Consider the following 17,815-nt stretch of genomic DNA (forward strand, 5'->3'; position numbering starts at 1 on the left):
TTTTTAAAGATTTCATTTATTTGAGAGAGAGAGAATGAGAGACAGAGAGAGAGCATGAGGGGGAGAGGGTCAGAGGGAGAAGCAGACTCCCCGCCGAGCAGGGAGCCTGATGTGGGACTCAGTCCCCAGACTCCAGGATCATGACCTGAGCCGAAGGCAGTCGCTTAACCAACTGAGCCACCCAGGTGCTCTGCATGGGGAAGGTTTCTAAGTAACAAGTCCTTATATGATGATAACCGAATAGATGGGAGATCTGTTCCTATAATTCAGTAAAGGTAAAGAATAAACTTAAGCCTTGAAAAATAGGTAGGATTTTAATTCAGGGGAAAGAAAAAGAGAAGGTAAACTATTAGATACTTGAACATATGTTCCTGGATTTTTTTAGCATATTCACATTTTCCCTTAAAGGAAAACTAATCCAAATTGGTACTTTGATTTAAAAACTATCAAACGGATTTAGAAAGTATTTATTAAAAAAAGACATGAAAAACATTTAGTACTTACGGTTTAGTGCAAAAAATTTATGACTTATATAGTTTATAACTTGTAGACTATATAAACTGAGAAGTTTATAACTTTTTGGAAATATATGGTCACTTAGGAGGAATAGGAAAAGCATAGTCATACTAGTTGCACTTTAGGAACCACCTTTTCTGCTGCAAGATGTTTTCCTGTCTGATTGAGATCCAGTTACTAGTCCTCATTTGCTGTCTTCACACCTTCTCAAGCCCTGGTCTTTGCCTCTTACCTAACTAGTTAGTAGTAGGAGCTCTAGCATGGGAAACTGATCAGTAGGGTCAACCCCAGCTGGTCATAATTCTTCAGTATTCCAGGTGCTGTCTTATTAAAGAAAAGACAAGGGATAGGAAAAACATCTCTGGAGTCTCCCTGTTCCTTATTCTTTACCCATCTCCTATTTCTCTGCTATCCGCCCCCCAAAACCTTAGTATTTCTTCCTGAAACATCCTCCTTTCTTTTCCCAGACCTCTGCGAGTCTCTCCTCCTCTAGAGTATAACCTAATCCCAATGCTTATTTTTTTTTTTTTTTTAAGATTTTATTTACTTATTAGAGAGCGAGAGCACAAGCAGGGGGGAAGCGGCAGAGGGAGAGAAGCAGGTTCCCCACTGAGCAGGGAGCCCAACGTGGGGCTCAATCCCAGGATCCTGGTGTCATGACCTGAGCTGAAGGCAAATGCTTAACCGACTGAGCCACCCAGATGCCGCCCCCCCATGCTTATCTTATACAGATGGACACAGCTAAGAAAAACTTAAAATTCGAAAGTTGTACTGAAGGGGCCCGGTGGTCAGTTTTACATACATGATAAAGTAGCACTTTGCCTACTGATGACTCTAAAAAATGATTTTTTTCATACTGGGAAACAGTGTGAAAGCAGTAGCAAAAGGTTGAACAGTCAAGGAATAGAGCAAAGAGACTGCTGGAAACCAGTTGTAGCAATTCGTAATGTGAGCAACAAATAATGATGGTTGTCCCTGTGAGAAAGAGATAAATGACAGTAGTTTTAAAGTGATGGAGATTGAGAAGTGCAAAGATTCTTAATCTTCATTCATTCTCCTTGAAGGCATAAAGTATCTTTGATCCATGTGGACAGAAAAGTAATTAACATATAGTTCAAAGACTATAGAAGATAAGCCATCATCTAATTAGAAAATTGTATTGTTGAGTTGTATTTCATGGTATGAATGTACTACAGTTACTTTAAGTTTGTTTTATCTTTTGGAACAAGGAAAATTCCATCTTGGAGACCAGATAAAATTACTCTGAGCTGTGGATTTGGGACATTCTTTGGGGCCTAAACCCCTGGGGTTGTAAAGAGTTGTAGATGCTGTACTGAACATCATACACATTTGCCCTAAGTTTTTTTTGTTTTGTTTTTGTTTTTTAAGATTGACTTATTTGACAGAGAGAGAGAGCACAGGCAGGGGGAGTAGCAGAGGGAGAGGGAGAAGCAGACTCCCCACTGAGCAGGGAGCCCGTTGTGGGGCTTGATCCCAGGACCCTGGGATCATTACCTGAGCTGAAGGCAGACGCTTAACCAACTGAGCCACCCAGGTGCCCCACATTTGCCCTGTTTAACTTAACCTAGAATCAGGTTATCAAAGAATATACTGGTTACTTTTTAAGGTAGAATATAATAGTTTTTGTCAATTTCCACCTTGTCTTTTTTTTTTTTTTTTCCTCTAAGTCTGTTTGTTGAATAAGTGGCCTGGCTATTATACACTTAACGTTTCTGAAATTTAAAGCTGCAGAATGTAAGATGTTAATGATTTTTACTTTTTATTTTTATATGTAAGCAAACTGAGTGTTGTTTGATTCCATATTTGTTTATGGTAACTGGTCTTTTTTTTTTTTTTTTTTGTAGTTGTGCCTTCTTCAGCCTCTCCACAAAGAAGTGTGGATCAGAGAAGTACAACTTCAGCTCCCTCTGCTCCTATAGGCTTAGCACCAGTTGTCAATGGAGAATCCAATAGCTTCACGTCATCTGTTCCTTATCCTTCCTGCTTCTCTAGTTTTCTCAGAATGAGAGTGAAAATGAAGGACATCTAAATCCAACTGAAAAACTCAGTAAAACATTTTTACAAATATTATTTACATAGAATACAACTGAATAATGGGGATAAATTATGTTTTTTCCTTTGTTGTAAATTCTGGAAAAAACTGGATTTACGTAATATAAATATCTTAAATTAAGAGGTGGTAGAAGAAGTGTGTGTGTGTTATATCTGCATCCTTTGAGTTATCCAAGATAAATGTGACATTGTAATACAGGTAAATTTTTGTGAGCTAATGCATTCCCATTTTCTAGCTAAAGGATAGAAATAGATGGGATTGCATTAAAAGATTTTATATTTCAAATGATTCTAAATTTAGAGCCCAGTCCCTAGAGTCAGAAAGCCCTGAAATCCTCTTACAAGGCTGTGTGACCATGGACAAATAACTTAACCTCACTAAGCCTCTGTTTCTTCATCTGCAAAATAGGGATAATAATGTACTTGTTCATAAAGGTATTTTACAGATTAAAAACATTGGCATAGTTTCTGGCACTTAATAGAAACTCAACAAACTTAATACTTGGGATAAACATATTATACACCTTACCTGATCCATGTGTGTTACAGATTAGGAACCTTCTGTAAATGCCTAATAATGTCTGCATCCTGATTTGCCTGAGAGGTAGTATTTAATTGAGTATTTAGTACTTCACTATTTATTAAGAAACCAAGTCTGCTTTTTTAATGCCTTTGTCTCTAATAGGTTATAAGAAAATGGAGTGATGAGATATTGAGTAAGCTATCCTTGAAATTGAATTCATTGCTTTATAGTCACACCCCCTGATATTGCACTAGGTCTGAATTTTGTCCGTGCTGGCTGCTTTTATATGGAAATACTGCATGCTTTATTTTGCTAAAATAGTTATTATATATACATTTTTGTTGTTTATCAGGAAGTTAAATGAAGTTCGAAAGAGATTGAATGAACTAAGAGAATTGGTTCATTATTATGAACAAACATCAGATATGATGACAGATGCTGTAAATGAAAACACAAAAGATGAAGAAACTGAAGAGTCAGAGTATGAGTCTGAACATGAAAACTCTGAACCTATTACTAACATTCGGTAAGAACTTGGAAGTTTGTTTTTCTAACATGTTCTTCCTAACTTTTTAATGCTTCTAATATGGAGAAGAAAAACCTCAATAGAGTGCTACTTGCTTTTTATTTAAGCTTTTCTCCTGTAAGTCTGCTTAAGTCTACTATTTTGGCCAGTGTGATCTTACTGGCCTTGTGAAGAAAAGCAACTAGAGAAGCACTGAGTACAGTAGTGTGGTAAATTTGCTGTTTGTTAGGATCAAATGCAGGTAAGTCATAAGAAGTATCTAACTTAACATTTTCCTTCCTCTTTATTTTTAGGTATAACTTTGATTTTTTGGATGTTTTTCTTCTTAAATTTCCAAAGAGCAGAAGTTTTTGAAAAGCAAGAGCCAGTTATTCAGAGTATGAATTTAAATGGAGAAATAGCTAGTGATATTCATAGTTCAGAATTATTTTATCAGCAGTTCTAAAACTTTGAGTTTTAGTTTTTAATTTTTTACTTTAAATAACTTCAGGCTGTCTTCTTTCTTTTAGAAATCCACAAGTAGCTGCCACTTGGAATGAAGTAAATAGTAATTCTAATGCACAATGTGTTTCTAATAATAGAGAGGGGAGATCAGTTAATTCTAATTGTGAAATTAACAACAGATCTGCTGCCAACATAAGGGCTCTGAACATGCCTCCTTCTTTAGGTATGATTGACTATGGTATGGTATGATGATGGATAATTTTGCCATACTATTTTTTTGAAGTGGATTTTCTTTCATTAGTGCTCTTCTTAAATTTATTAAATTATTGATTTCATTGATACTTTTAGCAGATTGTCACTATAATAGAGAAGGAGAACAGGGGATTCATGGTGCACAAGGTGAAGATGATGAGGAAGAAGAGGAAGAAGCAGAAGATGAGGGAGTCAGTGGCGCTTCATTAACTAGTCATAGGAGCAGTCTGGTTGATGAGGCTCCCGAAGATGCTGAATTTGAACAGAAGATTAATAGACTTATGGCTGCAAAACAGAAACTAAGACAGTTGCAAGATCTTGTTGCTATGGTACAGGTAAATACTGCTTGATTTTTTCAAAAGACTTAAAACAATAATTCTTGAGTCACTTAATTTCTTTGAGCATCAGAGTTGATACTCAGTTGTTCAGGTACCTTCTCACTGCCTTCTGAAACATCAGGCAGATTTGTTTTGTATTTTTTTCTTATACTTTAATTTTTCCACTTTTTATTATGTGAAAAGGCCTCATAATTATAGCTTCTCTATTCCTGAATCCCAACTCAGTTTCTTTTCCATCTTCTTACCCATATTAGGAATGAATTGGGCTAGTTTTTAGATGAATAAGAATACCAGATAACACCATCTACAAACTTAAAATTGTCTACCCAGTTTTATAATTGAGTCAGCTCTAACTCTTTAAGGTTTTACTAGAATGATATTTCCAAAGGTTTAAGTTTCAGTTGAGGTTGTCAGAGAAAGCATGAGTAAATATAAAATTATATAGAGTTAAATGTTTTTTTAAAAATGTAGTAGTTCACCCCAACAATCTCCCTCCCTTAGTAACTACATTGATTTTAACAGAAGATGGGGACCTACCCTTAGGAAGCTGAGAACTTAGTTGTTTTTCCATTAGTCATGACAGATGTGAGATACTCTCATTCGTTCTTGTATTGTGAGTCATTGGCACTGGTTTGGCAAACTAAAGACCAAAGGCAGAGAATAGAAAATTGTAAGCAAGTGACAGTGGACTGGACATTGATTATTTGAAATCGTTAATGTAAAAGTTACATTTTAAGGGGTGCCTGGGTGGCTCAGTTGGTTACGCCATCTGACTTGGTTTTGACTCAGGTTGTGATCTCAGGGTTGTGAGATCAAGCCCTGCGTCAGGCTCTGCTCAGTGTAGAATCTGCCTGAGATTCTCTCTCTTCCTCCACTCCTCTCCCCACTTAACGTGTTTTCTCTCTCTCTCTCAAATAAATAAAATCTTTTAAAAAAGTTACATTCTATGAAAAATTATCTAGTATCAAGAGTTCCCGTATCTGATGGTGTGTTTTTGATCTTTTTTGTATTCTGTATAAAGCTGTTCTTTGATAGCTCAATATCTGGTCAAGATAAGAAAAGGCAACTTAACATGAGTCATTAGTGGGTAATTGGCAGCTCAGATTATAAATGTAGTTTTTTGTTGGTTTAGTACTTTGTTTCCTGTCATTGGTAGAGGATGAACTTCAGTGTTCTCTAAAAATCATGTACTTAATCTCTAATTTTTATGTCATGTAAATTTTACAAAATAGTGATATTTAAGCTTTGAATTGGATAATGCCTTTAGATTTCAAGATTATTTTAATGATGCTTTTTAGGATGATGATGCAGCAGATCATGGAGTTGTCTCTACCAATACTTCAAATTTGGATGATTTCTACCCAGCAGAAGATGACAACAAACCAAATGCAAATAATACTAGAGGAAATGCCAATAAAACACAGAAAGATGCTGGAATAAATGAGAAGGCAAGGTATGTTAAGCTCATGGGCTTCATTTAATAAAAATTTAGTGCTTATTGTAGAGAAGATACTTACTTGACTAGGTTCTATATTAGGTCTTGCTTAATGCTATCAGATTTATTGGGAGTCTGCAAATGTCAATTTAATTATAGAGAGAAATTTTATGAGGCTAAACTACAGCAGCAACAGAGAGAACTCAAACAATTGCAGGAAGAAAGAAAGAAACTGATTGAGATTCAAGAGAAAATTCAAGCATTGCAGAAGGCATGTCCTGACTTACAGGTAATTAGGAACGTTCTTTCTTTCCGTTTGTATGAAAAAAGATGTTTAAAATCTAATGTCACTGGAAAGTACTCTTACCTTTTCTAGTACTGAGATGACACATTCATATCAATATTAGGATTAATAAAACGGATGAACTAATGAAACAGGGATGTACATTTACACTATGAAAGATAGCATATAGGAATTGACTCTCATTACTTCTATTTTTTCACTTGTTGGGCTAGCTACTTTAGATTCAGAACATGAGTATTCATAACTATTAAAATATTCTGGTTTCAGCTTTGCCTTTAAGGGAATAGCATTTCCATCTTTTATTGGCCTAAAATTACATAATAAAGCCCTTAAACCATCATGAATTACCTAAAGAAATTAATGAAAATATTTGTAGTTTTCTTATTAAGTAGTACCCTCTGGGACTGAACAGAGAATGAGTAATCTTTGACCATATCAGGTAATCAGGAGTAGGAGTAAAGTTAACACAGGAAGCAAACACCCATGTCTTTTTGAGATTTTTCTTAAAATAGTTTGGTTAGCTTTATTCCTCAGGTTTTGTTTTCAAAGAAAGTTTCCACATCAAATGATGTTTCTCTGTAACAGTTTTTTTTTTTTTTTTCTTCCCTAGACTTTTAACCTTTTCTACTTTTATCTAATCCTTTTCCCTTCTCCCTAGTCTAATGTCCGGAAGAATATATATGAGAGTTGGGTTGAGTATATGAAATTTTCCACAGTAGCATTTTATCCCTCTTGTCTCTTTTGTTCTTGAGGCTCGGCTGCTAATCATCCACTTTACCCTGTGTTTTCGTCTTTGTTTTCTTATGTCAGGCTTTCTTTGGATCATGATGGCAATTGAGGTCTGATAATAACAAATTAAATATGGTACTAGAGCCCCCAGAGAAATGGTAAAATAACTGCTTTTATGAAATTAACATAATTGTTCTAATTCCTCATAATGGTTTTTACTAATCCTTTTTTAGCTGTCAGCCACGAGTGCGGGTAATTTTCCCACAAAAAAATATATCCCAGCTGTTACTTCAACCCCAGCTGTTAATGGAAATGAAACCAGTACAAGCAAATCTGGTTTTGAGCCTGAAGATTCTTCAGTAGTAGATAACGAGGTATTGTATATTGTACCTGTTGTTCCCAAGTCTTATGTCACATCTTAGAGAAGGAAAACTGAATATCTATGAAACATGTTTTTAAATGCAGCCTGTTTTGTGTCTTTTAGTTGGGAGGAAATAATTTTTTCAAAAAGTAATTAAGTTGGGATCTTTTCAAAATAATTTCAAAATTATTAGGAAATATTTGGCAGAATTGTATTTAAGAGATAGTTGCAATGAACAGCAATCATTTCAGTTAGAAAGACCTGTTCTTTGGCCTTTTATTTATATGTGATTTGTAGAAAACTTTATACCTTTCTCTAAATATCTGGCCACTGCTTTCATTAAGAATTAATGCCTGATTTTTTCTTATTTATCACGGAAATGCTATTTTCACCATGGGATATCTTGGTGTAAAAAGGATAGAGTGAGAATAGAAGTCTTTGTATTTTAGTCTTTAAGGCTAAAACAAATCCAGATATTTATACTAACTCGACTCTGACTTTTAAAATAATAGCTGTGGTCAGAAATGCGAAGACATGAGATGTTACGGGAAGAGCTACGACAGAGGAGAAAGCAGCTTGAAGCGCTGATGGCGGAACATCAGAGGAGGCAGGGTCTAGCGGAAACTACGTCACCCGTGGCTGTGTCGTTGAGAAGTGATGGATCTGAGAACCTGTGTACGCCTCAACAGAGTAGAACTGAAAAGTAAGAGGTGTTTAAATCTTTTTTTTAACATCACCTACCTAAGGCATGTAGAGTGGGCAGCTTCATTTCCCCTCTCAGCTCAAATCTGCTGTTTCCCTGAGGCTTCTGTTAAAGCATCACCTTCATGGTTCAGTTTAACTAAATCCAGCTATTTTCTGTTCTAACTTCTCAAGGCACTTGATCAAATGGTGATACAGATTTTCTTGAGTGTATAAGCCTTATGTTCTTAGTTAAGTTTTAAGCTTATAAAAGTGAAAATGCTTGTTACTTTGTAGTACTTACATATCAGGCCAGAAATAAGCACATTTTTACTTAAATGAGGAATCTCCTATTTGTAAATTTCCTAAGGATTAGGAAATTTAGTTTTGGGGTGCCTGGGTGGCTCAGTCGGTTAAGTATCCGACTCTTGATATCAGTTCAGGTCATGATCTCAGGGTTGTGAAATTGAGCCCCGCATCGGGCTCCACGCTGAGAATGGAGCCTGCTTAAGATTCTCTCTCCCTCTCCCTCTGCCCTTCCAACTCCCACACCCCCCTTGCATGATTGCTCTTTCTCTCAAAAATCAAAAAATAAAAATAAATTAATAAAGTAATGCTTTAAAAAAATTTAGTTTTTAGGACTTACATTTGAAATTTACATATTTAGAATATTTCTAAAAAATTGGCCCTCTGTAAGGTCAGTTAATTATCTGTATGGGAGTATTCAGAGCTAATATTTTGAAATTCAAATTTGTTGTGACCTTACCTTTTGATATCCTCAGATGATATTTATGGAACATTGCACCAAACTTCTCTTCCTCATACAGGAACTTGTTCTGTTTTGAAGTCCCAAATGCACTTTATTTATCAAATTATATTTATAGTATTTTTTTCTATTCTGAGTACCACACATCTGAACTTTAGAAAAGTTCTTTGGGTATTTTTGATAGTACGCATCTAGGTTTGGGAACCATGGCTCTAGACTTGGGCTTTCCAGTGTGGCAGCTGTTACATTACCTGTATGTACCTATTTAAATTAAATAAAATTAAAAACTCATTTTCTCAGTCACACCAGCCACATTTTAAGTGCTCATTAGCCATGTGTACTTAGTGGTTACTGTATTGGGTACACAGGTATAGATCATTACTACTATTGCAGAAAGTTCTTTTGGACAGCTCTGATCTAGAAAACTGTTGCTCAAGGTAAAGTTAAAAACTGAGGGAGTTTAGTTTAGGAAAAAAGTTCTAGGAGATACAATTACTGTTTTAATTTATTTGAAGAATTGTTTTGCGGAAGGCAGAATAAACATATTCCACATATCAGCAGTGGAATTCAGTGAAATTTTATAAACAGGCAAACATGTTTCATATGCATACATATGTACATGGTACAATGTCTGGCACATTAGATGGTAAAGTATTTAGCTGATCTCCAAAATGATCTCTTATTTTTTGTCTCTTAATCTCTAGAACAATGGCAACTTGGGGAGGTTCTACTCAGTGTGCACTGGATGAAGAAGGAGATGAAGATGGTTACCTTTCTGAAGGAGTTGTTCGGACGGATGAAGAGGAGGAAGAAGAAGAGCAAGATGCCAGTTCCAATGATAACTTTTCTATGTATCCTCCTAACAGTGCGAATCATAACTCTTACAGCGTAAAAGAAACTAAGAATAGGTTAGCTTCACTGTGTTAACTTTTTGTTTGATTCCTGAAGTCTCAGGTCTTTGTGACACTAAGCACTTCTCTGATTCTCCGAACCAACTGGGTGTCATAATTTAATTCAGTTCTGACACTAACTACTTGGAATTAGGGCAGATGCCACAAGTTAAGGGCCCAGTCCCACAAGATTGCCCTCACTTCAGATGCCAGTTGCAAGTCCCAAGTCTCCATGTGCTCACACTTCTTTCTGACTTTGCTAAAAATTTGGGGGTTCCCACAAGCCCTCCTCAGGTTTCATAATTTGTTGGAACAACTTACGAACTCTACCTATTATAAAGGATGCACCTCAGCAATGGCCAAATGGAAGAGATGGATAGGGCAAGGGATGGGTTGGGGAAGGGGTACAGAGCTTCCATGTTCTCTCTGGGTGTGCCACCCTCCCAGCACTTCAGTGTGTTCACCAACCCAGAAGCTCTTCTAAGCAGCTTGGTAAGGAGTTTTTGTGGAAGTTTCATTCCCTAGGCACAACTGATTAAATAATTGGCCATTGACATTAAACTCACTCTAGCCCCTCCCCTCTTGAAGTTGGAGGTGGGGCTGAAAGTTCCAACCCTGTAAACACCTGGTTGATTTTTTTTTTTTTTTAGTGACCAGTCCCCCTCCATGAAGCTGTCTAGGGCCTCCAAGAGTCATTAGCATAAACTTAGCTATGGTTGAAAGGTGTCCATTATGAATAACAAAAGACACTTCTAGGTCTCAGGAGATGCCAAGAGTTTTGGGAGCTATATGCTGGGAACTTGGGACAAAGACCAAATGTACTTTTTATTGTATCATAAGAGTTTTGTCAAGATAGATCCCAGCTAGACTGAATCAAGGTTTATAAGCTTTGATCTTGGCTTCTGTTGTAGGGAATTAAGCAAAACTGAAAATCATAGATATTGAAAAAGACCTAGCAACAGAATATTCATTACATTGTTATTTCTAACAGTGAAAAATGTTTCATGAATAGAAGATGGTTAAGTAGTTCCACTTGATGATGGAATGTCATGTGGTTAAGTTTAAAGCATGAAGAATGGAAAAATGCTTGTGATATATTTTCATTTTGTAGAATACAAAATTACATGGATACTTCTGTGTAAGACATAAGTAAAAAAAGGGGGGGAATTAAAAATGATAATTACACAAGGCTAGAAATCTGGAGTTCCCTCCCCCAACCATCTCCCACTCATTTCCATACTTTTGAAGTCCTTTGAACTTAAACTTTGATCTTAAGAAAATACTGGTCTATGAACCATGGTAACAGGATTTATTGCCAGATTTTATTTTATTTTTTTATTTTTTTTTAAAGATTTTATTTATTTGTTAGAGAGCATGAGAGGGAAGAGGGTCAGAGGGAGAAGCAGACTCCCCGCTGAGCAGGGAGCCCGACGTGGGACTCGATCCCGGGACTCCAGGATCATGACCTGAGCCGAAGGCAGTCGCTTAACCCAACTGAGCCACCCAGGCGCCCTATTGCCAGATTTTAAAAACCAGATAATTACATACGATGACCTAATGCTTTAAATCTGTGTTAGGTGGAAGAACAATCGGCCTTTTTCAGCAGATGGAAATTACCGTCCTTTAGCCAAGACAAGACAGCAGAATATCAGCATGCAGCGTCAGGAGAACCTTCGTTGGGTGTCAGAACTCTCTTATGTAGAGGAGAAAGAACAATGGCAAGAACAAATTAATCAGCTAAAGAAACAACTTGATTTCAGTGTCAACATTTGTCAGACTTTGATGCAAGACCAGCAGGTAAAGTTTACTATGAAAGTACATTTTTTATATCTTGTTTTTGAAGCAGTGCACATTTTTCTCAAGTCATCAGTAACTGTCATGACAATTTGTCTTTCCGTAGACGCTCTCTTGTCTGCTACAAACTCTTCTTACGGGTCCTTACAGTGTTATGCCGAGCAATGTTGCATCTCCTCAAGTACACTTTATAATGCACCAGTTGAACCAGTGCTATACTCAGCTAACATGGCAACAGAATAATGTGCAAAGGTAATCTGTTTCTTAGAAGCAGTAAAACTGTATAGTAAATGCTAAAACTGAGCATGTGTTTTATAGTTATCTTCTGGGAGAAAAAGACATGAGCAAAATTGAATATTCAAACATTCTCTGTACCTGAAAATTTTATAAACTGATTTTTCCCAACGTTCCCTGTTAATATTGTAGACTTTAGTTTTTAAAAATTTTCAGTGTTCAAATTCACACTTAAATTAGGTGAACTGTATGTATGTAAATTATATCTCGGTAAAGTTTTAATAACAAAAATATGAGTTTCTTAGAGTTTGCTTTTTATCTGGTCAAAGTGATAAGTGCAATTCTTGTTCCAAAGGCCAAGTTATTGAAGTAAGCCTGCAGGACAAGCAGATGTTTGTTGTAGTAAATGTCAAAAACAGTTCCTCTCTTTTGCATGCTCTTGAATCATTTTTTCTGAAAGTATTGCAAACAGAAGGTAATATAACTGATTTGTAAGTTACTGACTTCTTAAATATTTATAGGTTGAAACAAATGCTAAATGAACTTATGCGCCAGCAAAATCAGCACCCAGAAAAACCTGGAAGCAAGGAAAGAGGCAGCAGTGCCTCACACCCTTCTTCTCCCAGTTTATTTTGTCCTTTCAGCTTTCCATCACAGCCTGTAAATCTGTTTAACCTACCTGGGTTTACTAATATTTCATCATTTGCACCAGGTAAGTGACTGAAAACTTGAGAGGAAAATAAATAAATGCAAAATGCCTGAGAGTATTGTTTGTCTCTTGCATGGAGTTTAATGGGTCTCTTCTGGAATGGTAGGAGGTGTATGCAAAAAAAGTTACGAACTCCTCTACATTGATTCTTTATGGTGAAAACTTAAGTTTGAAATGGTTGCTAATGAAATTAAGTCAACTACTTAGGAAAGATTTCTGAGTCTTACACCTTTGAATTATTCAGCAGCGGTTTATTAAGGAAGAGGGGACTTAACCTGTCCCATGGCTGCTGCACACCAGGCACTGTGCAGTAGGGAGACGTTACTAGACTAAAGCTTAGCTTAGGCTTAGATTTAATTTTATTTAGCTTTGGCTTGTATTCAGACTTTTTTTTCTGCACCCGTTATGTCCTGAGACATATAAATGACTGGGATTCAGATGAGTAAAATGAACGCTTAAAGTCATTTAGAGTCTAGTGGGGAAGCTAAGCATGTCATTAGGTGCTCAGTGCAGTGCCATGGGGGCGGTAGCCGTGGTACAACTTGAGATGAGTGGCCTTTCCTTAGGGCAAGAGATTGTCAGCAAGTCTTCCTCCCCGCCCCCCCGCCCCCCAGAAAGCATGTTTTTTAAAGAATGAACAGAATTTATTTCCAGGGATATTAGAGGAGAAAGGACTTCCTAACCAGTCAATGGGATCACTTAGAGTTACAAAGCAATTAAACAGTATGTTATGTAGGGAATTTAGAGGTCATTAAGTATGGCTAGTGTTCAGGGCCTTAGCAGAGGAAGAGTAATTGATATGGCCGGAGAACAGCAGAGACCTTTTGTGCAGTGCAAAGAAGCTTAGACTTTCTTTGCTTTCCAGAGGGGCCATTGAAGGATTTTGTGCAGGGGGATAGCATGAGATTTCTATTTTAGGAATATCGCACTAGTAATAGCGTTGCGGAGATTCGAGAGAGGAGCTAAGAGTATCGCTGGTGAATAGGAAACCGAAGGCTGTTGTAGTAATAGCAGAGAAAGAATGACAGCTTGATCTAAGGCATTGGCAGGAGGGGTACAGAACTAGGAGTAATTCAAAAGACTTTCTAGAGGTAGAATAAACTAGGTGATCAGTTAGATAAGGTGAGTCATGAAAGAGATGGAGTTGAAAGTGTTTGCCAGGGAGTACAGGAGGAGAAAAAGAGTTGGGAGGGCCGGAAGGCTGTTTGAATATAAATCAATAAAAATAGCAGTGTATTTTCTTAGCAGGATAATAAAAACAATGGCATTAACAAATTTAAGAAGCATTTTAGTTCTTGAACACTGATGAATATTGGCAGCAAACATTTTTTGAGTAGATTTCTAGGTAACAGATAATACTAAAAATTGTACATGTAGTTCCTTTACACTAATATGCTTCATGCCTGTGCCAGCCCTGGGCAAAGACTATTCATTCTTCACGAACTAATTTTGTGAAGCCTCTCTCACCCCTTTTCCCCCACCAAGTTGTTAGTCGCCCCTTGCAAATACATCTGACACGACACTGTATGGTAAGAATTTAGTTCTATTCTAGTTTCTCAGTTAAAGTAGAGTGGCAAGAACATAAGCTTTAGAATTGTGCAGACCTGAGGTCTGACCTGCTCTTCAGTTTACTAGCTGTTTAATCTTTGAGCCAATTTTCTTCCTGGTAAAATATAATACCTATGTCATAGAGTTGTTTTGAGCATTAAATGAAATAACAGGTAAATAAATAATCCTCATCCCTTCAGAGCTAACAGTTAGAGGTAATAGTACTTGACATTCATCAAATTACCGGGTACCAGACTCTTGTAGCCATTTACCTGTTATTTTATTTAATCATCAATGCCAAAAACCTAGTGGGCTGAACTGTAAACAGTGATTGAACAAATGAATGTTAGTTTATTATAACAGTTATTTGTTTTGGTGGATTTGAGCAGCACATTTAATTAAAACTGTCTTAATATCGTGTTAAGGCCTTTAGGTCCTTCTTTGTTGTTGTCTTACCCATTGCTTTTATTTATTAGGTATGAATTTCAGCCCTTTATTTCCTTCTAATTTTGGAGACTTTTCTCAGAATATTTCTACACCCACTGAACAGCAGCAACCATTAGCACAGAATTCTTCAGGGAAAACAGAATATATGGCTTTTCCAAAACCTTTTGAAAGCAGTTCTTCTATTGGAGCAGAAAAACAAAGGTACTCGATTGTGAACATAATCCATTCTTTTCTTAAACGTCACTTTTGTGATTATATCTAATTATACATAATTTGAAAACACAGGTAGGAAGGATGCTTGTTATTGTTTGGCTTGTTAGCATTGAGAATATTAAACTGACACCTTACCAGGTCTCTCTCAGGCATACACCTGCCACTAACCCTGATACAAGAACAGTTCAGTGTTTTGATCAGAGTGGAAGGATAAGACCTGACCCATATAGTGTCTTTTTGCCGTGATTTGATATCTGTCCTTAAGTTCACTTTAGGGCGAGAAACTAATATTAAATACTAGATGATAGTTGTAAAGTAATGGCTCCTTGATCCATAGCTCCTGATTAGAATAAGTTCTTTAGGCCTATTTAAATGTAATATTGAGCACTATTAGATTATTGATAGATGCTATCAGTCATAGTCAGGATTCCTTTCTGTTTCTTAGTGTTAACGTGTTTTTTTCCTCAGTGTTATTATTTTTTAATACGATAGTCTTCCCAAATAAAATTTTTGACTCAAATAGTGTAAAAGACTATTTGGATTGAGTCAGGTCAATCATTCTCTATTTTTATAGCTAAATAAATAATATATTTTTTAAAGATTTTATTTATTTGAGAGAGAGAGAATGAGAGATAGAACGAGAGGGAAGAGGGTCAGAGAGAGATGCAGACTCCCTGCAGGGAGCCTGATGCGGGACTCGATCCCAGGACTCCAGGATCATGACCTGAGCCAAAGGCAGTCGCTTAACCAACTGAGCCACCCAGATGCCCAATAAATAATATTCTTAATGATTGTGTTAATCCAGAAAATGATTTTGATAGCCAGCTGGTAAAACTATAGTCTTTTTATTGTTACTGTTATTTACTTCAGAAAAAACTTTTTAGAAGGATGAAAAATTAGAGGTTAGTTCAGCCTAGTACTTCTTCTGTAAGAAGTATCTCTTTGATTTTGTCTTTCGTAAGCCCTTTACAAATATAAAACTCACATTACTTTTCTCTTTAGTTGTGTGATTGGGCATGTCTTGGAGCACTTAAATAATCATTTTGGCACTATTTAATTATTAAATCATGGATTTTTTTTTTTTCTTACTTGATTAAACAAAACCTAATAATTGAACTTCGTATTTGACTCTAGGAATCCTATGGTTGACTTCCCTGACTTTTATTTTATTTTATTTTATCTTATTTATTTTGAAAGAATCATTTTAGGGGCACCTGGGTGGCTCATTCAGTTGTGCCCAGCTCTTGATTTCGGCTTGGGTCATGATGTCATGGTGGTGAGATCAAGCAAGCCTCAAGTTGGGCTCTGTTCTGAGTCTGCTTGAGATTCTTTCTCTCCCTCTGCCCCTCCCCCCTTCTCTAAAATACATAAATATAAAATCTTCCCCCCTCAAAAAAAGAATCATTTTCGCTCTCAGGCTGTACAGAAATAGATAGCAGGCTGAATTTGGCCTGCAGACTATAGGTTTGCTAATCTTGTCTTAATTTGAACCCTGTAGGTCTCTGTCTGCTAAATCATGTTCTTCAGAACACTATTGTTTATGTCAGGTTCTGTGATAAAAGTTTTGGACATCTTGCCTACTATGTTCCCTTCTAAGACATTTGTATAGTACATTAGCATGTTTAAAGTTTTGAGAAATCTTGCAGACATGATTAACTTTATTGTTTCCCAAACTTAGATGATCAGTAACATATTAAAGGAAGTCAGTGTTTAGCAGATAAAATTTGGAAAATGACACCAGACCACCACAACTAAACTCTACTTAATGTGTGGAGGAATAAATTATGAGTTGCATGGACGATTGTTTTCACCAAATTCCAGTTCTATTTGAACTGCTTTAAGTGACATAGATTTGTGTATATTCCCAAACCCTCTACAACATAACTCTTTCTCAGCTATTCCTCTTTCTCAGCTATTCCTCCAAGTGTTTTGTTTGCAACTTTTGCCAGTGAAAATGGTTTAGTGAGAAGGGTCTGATTAAAGTTTAAAGGGGCTCTGGGTGGCTCAGTCGGTTAAGCATCGACTCTTGATTTTGGCTCAGGTCATGTTCTCAGGGTTGTGAGATCGAGCCCCATTTCAGGCTCCATGCTGGGTGTGGAACCTGCTTAAGATTCTCTCTCTGGGTGTCTGGGTGGCTCATCCAGTTAAGCGTCAGACGTCAGTTCAGGTTATGACTCAGGGTCCTGAGATTGATTCCTGTGTCCAGCTCCACGCTCAGCAGGGAGCCTGCTTGTCCACTCTGTCCCTTCCCTCATTTGTACTCTCTCTCTCTCAAATAAAATCTTAAGAAAAAAAGTTCTCTCTCTCCCTCGCTTTCTCTCAAAAAAGTTTGAAGTAATTAAGTACATTAGGTATATAATACTTACATATTTGAAGTATATTTCTGTGAAAATGTTTTTATAGCCTGTTGATGTTTTTATTTGCCTAAATCTCTTAACTATGTCTGCAGTTTTCCAGTAAGCCTAGAACTCTATCATCATATCTATAAAATTTATTTCCATTGGTAAGGAATCAAAAACAGCCCGAAGAGGAGGTGGAAAGCAGTAGGACCCCGTGGTTATATGACCAAGAAGGTGACATAGAAAAAACCATTTACCAAGACTGGATTTCCAGTGTCTGTAGAGAAAACTACAAATGTAATCGCAAAAATCAATTAGATACTAGCCGGAGAAGACACAGTTTGATGAAGAGTCATTAGAAAGCTTTAGCAGTATGCCTGATCCAGTGGATCCAACAACAGTAACCAAAACATTCAAGACAAGGAAAGCATCTGCACAGGCCAGCCTGGCATCTAAAGATAAAACTCCTAAATCAAAGAGTAAGAAAAGGCATTCTACTCAGCTGAAAAGCAGAGTTAAAAAATTTGGTAAGTCTTAAACTTTGTTGAATATTGATCAGTGTAAATGTTGGTAACTTTATTCTGGCATGTTGACATACTTCATTTCTTTGTGGCTAATGGATAAGCACTGTTCTAGACCTAGTTGAATAAAGTTATTTTTAGTCACCTTTACAGTTTTTTATATAAAATTTAT

The 17,815-nt window shown here is 36.6% G+C and overlaps 1 protein-coding gene across 1 annotated transcript in view; it reads left to right on the forward strand.

Moving 5' to 3' along the window:
- The window catches only part of PCM1 (pericentriolar material 1), a 79,568-nt gene that overhangs the window by 28,282 nt on the left and 33,471 nt on the right, over positions 1-17,815 (forward strand). Inside the window, 18 exon segments of the mRNA XM_035726395.1 lie at positions 2,382-2,527; positions 2,530-2,581; positions 3,461-3,638; positions 4,148-4,305; positions 4,434-4,669; positions 5,971-6,125; positions 6,267-6,396; positions 7,374-7,514; positions 8,014-8,204; positions 9,653-9,856; positions 11,416-11,635; positions 11,739-11,884; positions 12,388-12,578; positions 14,600-14,771; positions 17,292-17,367; positions 17,369-17,417; positions 17,420-17,455; positions 17,458-17,649. Coding sequence (XP_035582288.1) covers positions 2,382-2,527; positions 2,530-2,581; positions 3,461-3,638; positions 4,148-4,305; positions 4,434-4,669; positions 5,971-6,125; positions 6,267-6,396; positions 7,374-7,514; positions 8,014-8,204; positions 9,653-9,856; positions 11,416-11,635; positions 11,739-11,884; positions 12,388-12,578; positions 14,600-14,771; positions 17,292-17,367; positions 17,369-17,417; positions 17,420-17,455; positions 17,458-17,649 — 2,673 coding nt within the window.

The sequence above is a fragment of the Zalophus californianus genome, chromosome 2 (genome assembly GCF_009762305.2).
Source record: "Zalophus californianus isolate mZalCal1 chromosome 2, mZalCal1.pri.v2, whole genome shotgun sequence".
In the NCBI taxonomy this organism is placed as follows: Eukaryota; Metazoa; Chordata; class Mammalia; order Carnivora; family Otariidae; genus Zalophus; species Zalophus californianus.